Here is a 13919-nt window from a genome sequence, read left to right on the forward strand (position 1 = left end):
TCCGGTCTCTCTCACGGTCAAACGGTCAAAACATTGATGTCAACAAACAGAAAAATGTTTGCGTTGTTGTCATTATATATCTGTGAATGGCATAAAATACATTTAGAAAAGTATCCGAAGATTGAGAGTTTGAGGATGAAATGTACTAAATCCCATTTAAATGTCTATAACGTTTATTCTTAATTTCTTCTTTAAATTATTATTTAAAAACTAGTGTTACAAATGTAGTAAAGTATCAAGTACGTTACAACATAGACATGTTTACTCTGTTGCCATATATCTAATAATAACTTTAAAAAAACGATTTAACCTATAAATTCAAATGCTATAATTAATATTATGCATATTAAAAGTATCATTTATATGTATTTAAAGTAGTGTTATTGCATTTTTAAAGATGATAATCCACTTCAGTTCAGATATAGTCAGATTCACCATACATAGCCTACACTTTTTTTTATTTAAATGTATTTGTAAGTGAAATGGAAGCAGACACACAGATAGATTTCCTCTGTGATGGGGCATAAAAGCTGATTGGTTGTTGGAGTGGTAATAACATTGATTCATGATGCACATGTGCCTCTACCTCCCTCCCCTTTCTGTCTCTCCCTTCCTCTCTCAGCCTCCTTCATTTCATCACTGTCCTTGGGTGTGTATAGCAGTGTCTGACATTCTGTTGCTGAGGACTATATGTGTGTGTGTGTGTGTACACGCAGAGTAGCCCAATGACGTTGTAAATTTGTGCTCATCCAGGAACAGAAGTCCTCCAGCAGCATCCCTTGAGCAGTGCAGAGGAGCAGTATGTCAGCCCATCCCAGCAGCTGAGCTTTGCTGTGGGATACGCAACTACATAGAGGTGAGTCTGTTTATCCATCTTTTCTTTTCCACCCTGTCCCCCTTCCATCCATTTGTCTTAATGAAATATTCATGATTTACAGCCTCTGTTTATCCTGATTGTCATCTGCAGCTCTTATAGCAGAGGTGAGCTAGGTTAATGCTCTCTATAAAGAATGTAAGTACTTATTTTCGCACGTTTTTCCTGATCAGGCATTGTGTGTATTGAATACAAGGTTATGCATCTCTGCGTAGCTAAGGAAATGTTGATGAGCATGTACCATTTCTGTTGTTTTAGCCCTGCAGTCAAAGTAAGCTTTTATTTGCTGATATGTGCACACAGGTCAGATTCGTCCCCTCCCATCTCCATATCGATTTGTTTGCTATTGCCATTCCCTGCCTGTCAGCTACTTAGCAGCCCTGCCCCCCCTAATTCTTATAGATGGGATAATGTGTGTGGGGGGCAGTTTTATGGCCATTAGCTTCATATCTCCATCACACTGAGATGACTTGTGAAAGTGAGGCCCTTATAGTCATATAGACAGTGTCAGTGGCCTAGACAATCAGATTACAGTGATTTCTTAATAAGTTAAGAATAAGCTTAATAAGTTTCTTAATAAAATTGTAGTCCTGTCTTGTGTTTATTCTGTATTTAGTGACTGTTTAGCAGAGAAGAAGGTGCAAAGGCTGTCACTGGAGCAGTATCATTTCAAAAGGTACCTTTTAGGGGTGATTAAGGCATGAAAGTGACAGCTATTTTACCTTTTTTTCTGAGTGTCTACAGAGGCCTTGGTTAATGGACCAGAGGTTTGAACTTAACCACAGGGGAGGTGAACCTTTTTCAACCACCTCTCCTAATCACAATCCCTCTCTACACGCTATTCCATCACTGTAAAAATGCGGCGGTAAAAACCTTTAAATTGGTAAATTATTTGGTAAAAAACTATAATAGATGTAATTGGGCATTTTGTGTAATTTTACAGCAAAATACTACAGTTGAATACAGTTTTTGGAAGTGAAAAAGAAGAAGTCATCATAATCTACAGTGGAAAAAAAGTAAATTTACAGAAATCTGTGACAGCTCACATTTGATGGTTTTCCATTTGAATATCTGTTTCTACTTATTTTATTATCAATTGTGTACATTAGGGTTTTATATTACATGTTATGTTGTTAAATAAGGATTATTGCTTTATTTTAGTGTTTTTTATTGTTTGTTACCATGATGGTGTTTTGTATTTGTGTGCACCTTCAATGTATTATTTACCTCAGCTTGTGGAGGACCTACTTGTGATTAGCTTTATTTTTATATCTTGTGTTTTTTAAAGGTGGTTGTCAGTATATTGTGAAGGTAAAAAATATTTTAGTAATATCTTATAACATTATTTTAGTTTATGAAACATAAGTTTTTTTACTGTAAATTTAATTTCAATCTGTAAAACTTAAAATGTTCTAGGCAACCACAGCTGCCTTTTTAATACCATAAAATGTACAGTTTTTTTCTTTAACAGTGAAAATACAGATAAACTAAAATGTGCAGATCAGCCAGATAGATAGATAGATAGATAGATAGATAGATAGATAGATAGATAGATAGATAGATAGATAGATATTATGAATATTATGGTAAGGGCACTGACCGTCCTAAGGTGCTGGGCAGCAGATGGCACAGTGGCCTGTTGCCTGGACACTGTGTATGTGGCAGCCAAATCCAACCTGGCCAACTGGTCAGTGCCGTTTATGTGTGTGTGTTTGTGCCCCTTCTAAAAGAGTTTATGTTTATGTGAATTTACCAGTTCTAGATAAATAGTAATGTAAAATACTACACATAAAATAGAGTTTATAATAATTACTACAATAATTCAGAAATTTAAAACATAGCTGTAAGTACTTAAAAAAAGTTCATGGTCAATTATTTTCAGTTAATTTCATTTAGTGGTAGTTTGAGGAGCAGATTTTAGAATCAGCTTGCACACACAAAAAGAACAGATTTTAGCACTTTTCAACTGATCAGTGACATGTGTGCCTCCCCACTTGAAAAGCACAGACTGCCACTGCTCTGTTTGTGGCCAAGAAATGTTTTCTTGTCCATATGCAGTTAAATTTGAAAGTTTCACTCTTTCAGATTGAAGATGTCCTCCACTCCGCTGGCCGAGGCAGAAGAGGATGTGTTTGGTGAGTGACCTCTCCCGTCTGCCCATCCCCTCCCCCTCCATTAATGTCCAGATCTTCATTTCCACACTCCCAATGCACTGAGCGCATTACAGGAGAGAGCAGCTACAGTCTGGCCTCTAAAAGCACCAGGGACTATGATTCTCTCTGAGCATGTGCACTGGTTGGTTTTAGAGTCGTAAATATTTTATTAAACATTTTTGTGAATTTTTAGATGCCGTCTATCATGGTTGAGGAATAATGGTAGATATAAGGGACACATTCAAGAGTTTGGTTTCACAGGATTTTTGTACAGGCTTTGAAGGTGCAGCTTGCTGAGTCAGTGTCTACGTCACCCCAGGAATTAGTGCTGAGATCTGAAAACAAGTTGGGAGAAGAAAGGTTGCTATGGAATAGAGTAGAACCGTGTGACAGGGTTTAAAATACAAAATGTTTATAAGCATGTTCCCACTCCCCATAAGAAGCCTACAACAGAGAATGCATTAGTGGCCACACACTTTTTCTGTGGTGTTGATTCAGGAAGTATTTTTTTCCATTTATTTTTCCTATAAGGATTTTTTTTTTTAAAGTCTTTGTTAAAGAGTTATAAGCCATGAACCAAGCCAACCAGCTTTGAGATGAATCACAACATTACAAATTTAATTTGAAGCAAAACAATATTTGAGAATATGACAAAAAGATCAAGGTACAAGATTGTAAAGGGATAGTTCTTAAAGGGATAGTTCACCCAAAATGAAATTTCATCATTTTTTACTCTTGTCGTTCTTTCATCATTTGCTCGCCCTCAAGTTGCTGAAACCAGTATGAGCTTTTGCTGAAAACAAAAGAAGATATTTTAAAGAATGCTAGTTACCAAACATTTGACGGTAGCCACAGACTTCCATGAGTATGTAAAAAAAAATACTATGGAAGTCAGTGGGTACTGTCTACTGTTTGGTTACTAACATTTTTCAAATATCTTCTTTTGTGTTCAACAGAAGAAGAAAACTCGTACAGGTTTGGAAGAACTTGAGGGTGAGTAAATGATGACAGAATTTTAATTTGAACTATTCCTCTAACGACTTTGGTGAGGGAAAGAACTACATCCAAGCATTGCGAATGATATAATCAAATCAAAAAGGATGAAGAAATATAAAACGATTTAATTTAGAGTTGTTGATTACATTAACGTTAAAGTATATATGTATATACAGGTGCATCTCAAAAAATTAGAATATCGTGAAAAAGTTTTTTTTTTTTTCATTTTTCATTTTTTCACTTTATTTCAAAAGTTTTATTTTGTTTTAATTTTGATGATTAGAGCTTAGAGCTCATGAAAGTCAAAAATCCAGTATCTCAAAATATTATAATATTTCCTAAGATCAATCAAAAAAAGGATTTGCAAAACAGAAAAGTTTATGTTCTTTAAAATATGTTCATTTATGCACTCAATACTTGGTCGGGGCTCCTTTAGTACAAATTCCAGCATCAGTGAGGTGTGGCATGGAAGCGATCAGCCTGTGGCACTGCTGAGGCACTATTGAGCCTTCAGCTCGTCTGGATTGTTGGATCGACTGTTTCTCATCTTTCTCTTGAAAATATCCCATAGATTCCATATGGGGTTCAGGTCAGGCATGTTGGCTGGCCAGTGAAGCACAGTAATATCATGGTCAGCAAACCACTTGGAAGTGGTTTTGACACTGTGGGCAAGTGTTAAAGTGTTAAACACTTCCGAAGTGTTCATCACTGACTTCAGAAACTTCACACTGGACTTCAAGCAGCTTGGATTCTGTGCCTCTCCAGTCTTCCTCCAGACTCTAGACCTTGATTTCCAAATGAAATGCAAAATTTACTTTTATCTGAAAAGAGGACTTTGGACCACTGAGCAACAGTCCAGTTCTTTTTCTCCGTAGCCCAGGTAAGATGCTTCTGATGTTGTTTCTGTTTCAGAAGTGGCTTGGTAGCCCTTTTCCTGAAGACATCTGAGCGTGGTGACTCTTGATACACTGACTCCAGCTTCAGTCCACTCCTTGTGAAGCTCTCACAAGTGTTTGAATCGGCTTTGCTTGACAGTATTCTCAAGCTTGCGGTCATCCCTGTTGCTTGTGCATCTTTTCCTACCCAATTTCTTCCTTACAGTCAACTTTGCATTTAATATGCTTTGATACAGCACTGTGTGAACAGCCACCCCTTTCAGTAATGACCTTCTGTGACTTACCCTCTTTGTGGAGGGTGTCAATGATTGTCTTCTGGATCATTGCCAAGTCAGCAGTCTTCTCCATTATTGTGATTTCAAAGAACGAGAGATACCCGGAATTTATACTGTAGGGATGGTCATTTAATGAAACTCAAATGTAAATATTCTAATATTTTGAGATACTGGATTTTTGACTTTCATGAGCTGTAAGCTCTAATCATCAAAATTAAAACAGAAAAACTATTTAAATGTTTTACTTTACATGTAATGAATCTAGAATATATGAAAGTTTCACTTTCTGAAATAAGTTACAAAAATAAATGAACTTTTTCACGATATAAACATTTTTTGAGATGTATATGAAAATAAGATGTTAAAATTTAGTGCTGTCAAATGATTAATCGTGATTAATCACTTCCAAAATAAAAGTTTGTGTGTACTGTGTACTGTATTTATTATATATATAAAGACACACACATATAAAGACATAACTCTTGCGCAAAGTTTGCACGTTGCTTGTGCGATATCCATTGGCTCGCCTTCATGGTTTAAAACAGAAATATTTCCATCATTGCGACGTAGGCCTATATATATATATATATGAAAATAAGTTGAACTAATGTGTGCTGATGGCCATTGTAAAGACTGTAAGTCTATCTCTCACAGCCTGCTTTTCATCCGTCTTAAATTCAATATGGTGTCTAAACTGACTAAGGTCTATTTAGTATGTGTAGGCCTACTATGCTTAACACAGCATATATGTCCAGAAAAAACTGCTGTCACAAGGATGGTACCCTTCCAAAAGGTACCTTATTTACTCTTAAAATGGTACATAGTAGTACCTTAAAGGTACATATTATTACCTAAATTGTACAAATTAGTATGTTGTAAAAGGTGGATATTAGTACCTTTTGAACGGGTACCACCCCAGTGACAGCTTTTGTACAATTATTTTAATGTTTTCTCGTAATGTGGTATCCCTCAATCCAATGCTCTCAGTTGACCTTGACCATGTCATATGACTGCTTTTGGCTGCTTTTACTGCCTTTACTTGCCACTCACAATTAAAAATTAATTGTGATGAGGTCATGTGACAAACAATGATGTCATGTGCCAACAAAGTTGTACTGACATAGTACTAGCCAAATAAATAATTTGTGACATGCAAATATTGTTTAAAATAGTACAATTCCGCTACATGCTAAATACAGTACAGTATAAAGAATCCAAATGTCAATTTATTTATTTGGTTTACAGAGCCATTTAAATCACAGCAAATGTTATTATGAATATAATCGTGTGGATTTGTGCAGGGTTTTTTTATCACAAAGTATGAAAACAAAATTTGAATACTTATGTGAAGTTCTTGTTGATGTAGCTGCACATCTACACTCTGCCCAGTGCCATTCGTGTATTTTTTACTGTGTGTTTGTGTACTTTTTGTTTCATTGACCCTCACACACACCCCCAGGGTGTACATGAGGAATGGCGGCCCATCATTCATATAAGTAATCTAGGCTGTTGACAGCTTAATAGAGCTTCAGGCCTGCTTTACGGTGTCACTGCATTTTATGGATTGTAACGAGAACACTAATGTGTGCATGAGTGTGTGTTGAGAGCAGTGCAGCAGTCTTTTATCAGGATTTTCATCATATTTGTGGTTTTAGTTTGTGCGTCTTGGGCTTTTGTCTCCAAATGCTCAATTTCAAATGAACACAGGGAGTAAACATACGTCTGTGTGTTTTATACCACATTAGATCTGACGGAGGCGGTTCCAGAGACCGAACGACTTGACAGCAGTCTACAGAAAGCCAAAGCACAACTGTCAATCAAAACCAGGAGGCATCGGCCCTCCCGAACCCGCCTGAGAGACAGCATGAGCTCGATAGATGGAGATGACAGCATTGATAGAATGGTTTGTGTATGTCATAAATTTCATGCATCTGACTGAATGAGTAGTTCACCCAAAAATGACAATTTTGTCATGTGTCATGTTATTTACTCACCCTCTTGTCATTCCAAACTCATATGCTGTTATAAAAGCCATCAATATACACTTATTTTATTGATGGAGCGACAATCCTGACTCACTTAATGCCCTATAGGTGAGAAAAGTATTGAGACAGTCATGATAAGCGCTATAAATAAGCATTTATTTGATCAAAAATACAGTAAAAACAGTAAAATTATAGAATAGTATTACAATTTAAAATGACTGTTTTCTATTTTAATATATTTTTAAAAATGTAATTTATTCCTGGCAAACCTTAATTTTTAGCAGCTAATTACTCCAGTCTTCAGAGTCACATTCTGAGCCATTATTATAAATGTAGAAAATAGTAGAAAACCGTGATACATTTTTAAGGATTTTTTGATGAGTCGAAAGTTCAAAATAACTTTTTTGAAATATGAAATATTATTGAAACAGAAATAGTTTGTAAAAATGATAAAAGTCTTTAATGTCACTTTTGAACTATTTAATGCCTCCTTGCTTAATATAAGTTTAAAAACATTTCAATATTCACTAAAAATATTCCCTTCCACTAAAGCTTTTTATTGGAATTATTCGTAGTGCTTTTTGGTGGTCATTTTTGGAGCTCAATTTTTACAGTCATGGTCAATAAAAAAAGATTTGTGTGATTTTTATTTTTAAATCTTCTTTTGTGTTCCACAGAAGAAAACATAACCGCATATGTGTTTAACATACATTGTTACTGTAGTATAACTGAGAAACTATTATAGTTTTTATTATCTTGAATAGTCTTTATTTCTATATTTTATGTTACGTTTTAGTAATTTTTGTACTCTTTTTTGTTATTTTGTGTAAGTTTTTTTCTATTTATATGTCTATTTAGTTTTGATTATTTTATATATCAGTTTTAGTTTCAGTTATTGTAGTATATCAAGTTAAACTATATGAAAATGAGAAATGTTACTTTGGGAACTAGCTGAAAGTTTACATTTTTCAAAAATATTTTTATTTGATTTAATTTAATGTAACATTTAAGTAACATTATTTATTTATTTACTTATTTAGTTAGTCAGTTTTAGATTCGGTTGACCCTAAAAACACGCATTCATGTGAGGCTCATGGGATATGATATATCATTGTGTGTATCTGCGGTCTAGAGTTATGGCGGCTCCGTGCAGACCTCCTCTTCTCCAATCCACCCTTCCTTTCGCTGCTCTTCCCCCTCCTCTGACCTGCTCCTTTCCTCCCCATCCTCACGGAGAGACCGAACATTCACCTTTGACCCCTACACTGTGGTTGGAGAAAAAGAGGCACAAGATGAAAGACGGAGCTACAGGCACCTCCTGAACACCTCCTCTCAAGAGGCTTTGCCCCTCACCCCATCTAAGTCTCCCTCCAGACCCTGCATCCATTCGGAGACATCTTCCCCAGCCCATCTTTGTCAGACGGACCACCTCAAGTCACGTGAGGGCAGCCAACCCCTTCTACACTATGGAGAATACTCACAGAGCGAAGGTTTGAACTGCATACGAACATCTCATCTAATGTAATATCATAACTATCATTAACTTGGACAATAAATTTGAATTCTGATTCTGAAATTAATTAGATTCTATAGTGATTCTGATTCTGACTCTGATCTGGATTACTATAGATTCTAATTTTGAGCTTCTATTCTGATTCTGATCTGGACTAAATTCTGGGTCCAGTTTTTCAAAACTTTTTATCTGGATCAGAATGATTTATATTTGGAAATCCCCTGTTTTGCTATCCCGGATCAGGTAAACATTCTTACTTTTGGGCTTTTTTTTTTTTTTCAAAGCAACATTAGATCACCATGATCCAGATACAAACTTTTCCAGATCACTGAATCCAGATTGCCAGTGCTCTAAATGGGACTACATATCACAATGTAGGATACATTTTTAAAGTTTTAAATGTTGTTCCTGAAATCCACTGATATGATCAGAAGTATCCAAATCCAACTAAAAAGGTTTGAACAACACACTAAAGGTTTGATCCAGATCAAAGCCAAGACTGGATTATGTCAAGTCAAGTCAAGTCATCTTTATTTATATAGCGCTTTTAACAATACAGATTGTGTCAAAGCACTTAACAGTATCAAATTGGAGGATAGAGTGTCAGTAATGTATAATGATAAGATTAAACACTCAATTTTCAGTTAAAGGCATTTCATTATTGAATTCAGAGATGTCATTGTCTAGCTCAGTTTAGTTTAAATAGTATCTGTGCAATCAAATCGGCGATAATCGCTAGAAATTAAGTGTCCCCAACTGAGCAAGCCAGAGGCGACAGCGGCAAGGAACCAAAACTCCCTCTGTGACAGAATGGAGAAAAAACCTTGGGAAAAACCAGGCTCAGTCGGGGGGCCAGTTCTCCTCTGACCAGACGAACCAGCAATTCAATTCCAACCGCAGCCATGTCAGATTGTGTAAAGGGCTTATCTGATTCCCGTGGTCTGTGATCTAATCCAATTACTGAATCTTTTTTTTTTTCTTAATTCTTAATTTTCTTTTGAACATATACTGTATGAACCCATCTGATAGCAGAAATCCGTTTTCTGAAATATATTTTCCCATTTACAGCTCTGGAAATTCAGATTTGTTAATCTGCAAATATTGGTAATATGGATGATCCAATCAAATTTGCTGTGTAAAAAAAAACCTTATCCTGGATAGCAAAACATGGGATTTTCAGATCTGGATCATTCTGATCCATTTTAAATGTTTCCAATACCTGGGCCAGATTCTGATGCTCATTTTGATGATCTGTTTTCAGACGACAGTCATGACACAGGCCCTGATGAACCTGATAGTCCAACGGTGCTGCTGGACAAGAAAACCAGGAGACGTTTTCTTGATCTGGGGTTAGTATCCTACAAAAAAATCAGCAATTAAATGTTTTAGATGAAGGTTGGACTATTTATCCTGTCACAGTGCACAGAGTCTTTAACCACAGACTTTGTTGTACCTCGAGTTTGCTGACTATGTCTATAAACATTTTGGAAGATTTTAAATGTTAAACATGCAGGGACAACTATAATTAAGCTATTTGTAGATATACCCTAGTAAAAAAGTAATATATTTCAAATAGATTTATTTCACACTAAGTATATTTCAAATCTGTTAGCATATTTACTGACATATTGCTCAAGACTTACTGATATAAAACTCATAATTAAACTGCATTTGGAGTACTAGTGCAAAATGCACATTTCTTAATTTTTAAGCCTAAAATGTGTTTTAATGTCACTGTTGATGAGGATTTTTAAATTTTTGAATAATATTGGTCTTTAAATGCGAGATATTTAAAGTGTACCTGAAGTATATTTGCAATAGTTCCACTTTAGCACAATCAGATATACTTCAGTATTTAGATATAGATATAATCAGATATAGTACAGTCTTTAGTTGGACTTCAGCACTACTTCTGCACAATTAAAGTACATTAAGTACAAAATGAGTTGGACCAATTAAGCATACTGTAAGTATACTAGTTTAGTACACTAAAAGAACAGTTGCATAACATGTAAATGTGTAGTATACTTAGCATGAAATAAATGTATTTCAAATCCATTTTAGTATATTTATTTTTCAATAGGGTACTGTTTGATGACTGTAAACGCTGTCCTGTATGTGAGAGCAATCATACAGATGCTGTAGTAGTGGCCAGAGTTGTGCTCTAAAGGTTATCTGCTTGTTTTTCTGTGGGCAGGGTCACTTTACGTCGCACATATGGAAAGGTCAGGAAAGACAGATCCAACAGACTATCAGCAGGAAATCGGTATGTGTGTGAGTCTGTCCTGCATTTATTCAGCTAATGTCAGTAATCTAAGCACCAGTGTTTCCTTGCATATCTGTACAGACGTAGATGTGTGAGGTATTTTGTGTGTTTGTGTCCAGGGATTCAGAGAGAACAGAGAACCGGACCTCGCGTTCCTCTGGTCCACCGTTTGTGCCTTTCTCCTGGTTTAGTGAAAGATTAAGAGGTTCTGGCTCCCCCAAGAACATCCAGTCCCCATCCAGACCTTTCACCCAGGTAACCTAACCTCAACCACAGGCTCTGTAATTGTTGTATGAGAAACAGTAGAGTGCTGCAGTGATGATTTTTATATAAAAAAAAAATTGCAGTTGCAAATTACTATCACTGGTAGACCTCAGGGGAAAAAAAGAAAGAAAAAAAGTTACAGTGAGTGAGCCATTTACATTTAGTCATTTAGCAGATGCTTTTATCCAAAGCGAAGTACAAATGAGGACAATGGAAGTAATCAAAATCAACAAAAGAGTAATGACATGCAAGTGCTACAACAAGTCTCAGTTCGCTTAACGCAGTACACGTAGCAAGGTTTTTTTTTTATTATATAATAAATAAAAAGAAAACAGATAGAAGAGAAAAAGAATAGAGCAAGCTAGTGTTGGAGGCCTTTTTTGCTTTTGTTAATTGTATAATAAATAAAAAGAAAACAAATAGATAGAATACAAAAAGATTAGAAAAGCGAGTGTTAGTATTTTTTATGAATAGAATTAGAATAGAGAGTGCTAGAGTTAGAGGGTCAAATAAAGATGGAAGAGATGTGTTTTTAACCGATTCTTGAAGATGGCCAAGGACTCAGCTGCTCGGATTGAGTTGGGCAGGTCATTCCACCAGGAGGGGACAGTTAATTTAAAGGTCCGTGAAAGTGATTTTGTGCTTCTTTGGGATGGCACAATAATACGTCGTTCACTTGCAGAACACAAGCTTCTAGAATTCACATAAGTCTGAAGTAATGAATTTAGGTAAAGGGGTGCAGAGTCAGTGGTTGATTCATTGGTTCATTTAATGGAATGAAAATGATGATACACACTGCAATTTCAATATGAATTCTCTCACAGGTTAAATTAATAGCCTCTTTGACAGAAATTAATGATTTATTTTAAACAGCCAATTATGGAGTATTACAGCACTGTAAAACTCATTCCTCTTACTTCAAGGGCTCCAGTACTGACGAGGACTTTGATTCTTCAGTGGGTTTACTGGAAGACAGCAGACCCTGCAAGACTGAGTCATCACAACCCTATCAGACCCTCCCCGAGCATTCAGATGGGGTGAGATAACAGAACTTAAACTCTATTGCACTCACTTAAAAGCTGAATTTTCAGCAGCCATTACTCCAGTATTCAGTATCACATGATTCTTAGAAATCATTCTAATATGCTGATTTGATGCTCAAGAAACATTTTTTTGTCATTATCAATGTTGAAAACAATTTTTGCTGCTTATGTTTTTGAGGAAACCGTGATACCATTTAAAAGTTTGGGTTCAGGTTTAAACAATTAGAAATTTATTAATACCTTTATTCAGCAAGGACACATTACATTTGATCAAAAGTCGCAGTAAAGACATTCATAATGTTACAAATGATTTCTATTTCAAATAAATTATGTTTTTGGAACTTTCTATTCATCAAAGAATCCTTAAAAAAATGTATCACCATTTCCATAAAAAAGGCAGCAAAAACAGTTTTCAACATTGATAATTATAAGAACCATTATTACTAATTGAGTAATATCTAATAATTGAGTAATACTAATATCTGAGCCCCAAATCGGCATATTAGAATGATTTCTGAAGGATCATGTGACACTGAAGACTGGAGTAATGATGCAGAAAATTTAGCTTTGCAATCACAGGAAAAAATTACATTTTAAAATATATTATATTTTTAATCAAATATAAATGCAGCCTTGATGAGCATAAAATACTTTTTTCAAAAATATTTAATAATCTTCATTTTTCCAAACCTTTGACTTTTAGTGTATATAAATACACCTAACAGTGCAACTATTTAATGCTAAATCCAAAAAGGGACAGAAAGGTTGCAGAACTGCTTGCAAGAACATCTTAATATGCAGGTAGAACATTAATATAGATTTTTCATGAAGTGCCGTTTCAGTCCTTTCAAATGCAAAGAGGAACATTTGGAGATCGATGGCGCTGGCACACTGCTACACAGCATCTTTCAATGAAAAGGACAATCATATTATATTGAAGTGAAACAGATTCACACTAGCTTAATCATATTAAAGGTGGTTTGTGCTGCATGCTCAGTGAATCAATTGCTGTGCTGTTTCAATATGCTAAATTAAAGCATTTGGTACATTAGCCTATTGGTTTGCTTTAGCGGTCATCCTTCAAACATCACACCTGTAACCAACAAATATATTTTGTTCCTTGTGAAAAAAAAAACTGTCTTTTTTTTCTTTCTTCTTTTTCAGAATGACTGTGACAGCAGCCGTGGCACAGATTTCAGTTTTAAAAAGAAAATGCTTTCTGCTGCTGGTAAAGATAGGACAGAGCGACAGAACGGCGTTCACGGAAAACGGGACAGCGGGAAAAATGGACACAGTGAAGATGGACAAAAATTACTGACCACTTGATGGCATTTCTGAAAGACTGAATACAATACGCTGCAGGTGCCATTATTAATGTCAAACATTGCGTTGGCTTTCACAATGTATTATTGATGGATATAGTAATAAAGATAACTTGCAAAATTTGTTCATTTACATATTTTATTCAAAAACTGATTCAGGAACGTGTGCAAGGTGTCTAAAGGTGAAGTGTGACGTGGTATCATGTACTTTTTTGTAATTTATTGTATATTAATGAGATCTCATCAGCATATTTGTCATGAAAACACAAAGAACAATTTTGATATTATTTATAAAAAAAAAAAAAATGATATATATATATATATATTGAGTT

The 13919-nt window shown here is 35.3% G+C and overlaps 1 protein-coding gene across 9 annotated transcripts; it reads left to right on the plus strand.

Moving 5' to 3' along the window:
• The first annotated feature begins 10 nt into the window (after positions 1-10).
• Positions 11-13702, plus strand: samd14 (sterile alpha motif domain containing 14). Of its 9 annotated transcripts, XM_058793685.1 has the most exons (13): positions 126-142; positions 623-649; positions 754-856; positions 939-1012; positions 1491-1550; positions 2960-3009; positions 6940-7103; positions 8312-8669; positions 9954-10041; positions 10890-10958; positions 11078-11213; positions 12146-12259; positions 13430-13702. In XM_058793685.1, exons 6-13 carry the CDS (start codon positions 2967-2969, stop codon positions 13589-13591), a joined length of 1134 nt encoding a protein of 377 aa, XP_058649668.1. In that variant the 5' UTR covers positions 126-142; positions 623-649; positions 754-856; positions 939-1012; positions 1491-1550; positions 2960-2966; the 3' UTR covers positions 13592-13702. The 9 variants fall into 9 exon arrangements, with proteins under 9 accessions (XP_058649667.1, XP_058649676.1, XP_058649669.1 ...); XM_058793684.1 differs by lacking the exon at positions 623-649 and having other exon boundaries at positions 11-142; XM_058793693.1 differs by lacking the exon at positions 623-649 and having other exon boundaries at positions 11-142; positions 6940-7097.
• Positions 13703-13919: the final 217 nt, after the last annotated feature.

Source organism: Onychostoma macrolepis, chromosome 12, assembly GCF_012432095.1.
Source record: "Onychostoma macrolepis isolate SWU-2019 chromosome 12, ASM1243209v1, whole genome shotgun sequence".
In the NCBI taxonomy this organism is placed as follows: Eukaryota; Metazoa; Chordata; class Actinopteri; order Cypriniformes; family Cyprinidae; genus Onychostoma; species Onychostoma macrolepis.

Coding starts and splice junctions, on each gene's coding strand:
- samd14 (XM_058793684.1), top strand. CDS start 2,967: ATGTCCTCCACTCCGCTGGCCGAGGCAGAAGAGGATGTGTTTG. Junction 3,010..6,939: donor GGCAGAAGAGGATGTGTTTG/GTGAGTGACCTC, acceptor ATACCACATTAG/ATCTGACGGAGGCGGTTCCA. Junction 12,260..13,429: donor TCCCCGAGCATTCAGATGGG/GTGAGATAACAG, acceptor CTTCTTTTTCAG/AATGACTGTGACAGCAGCCG.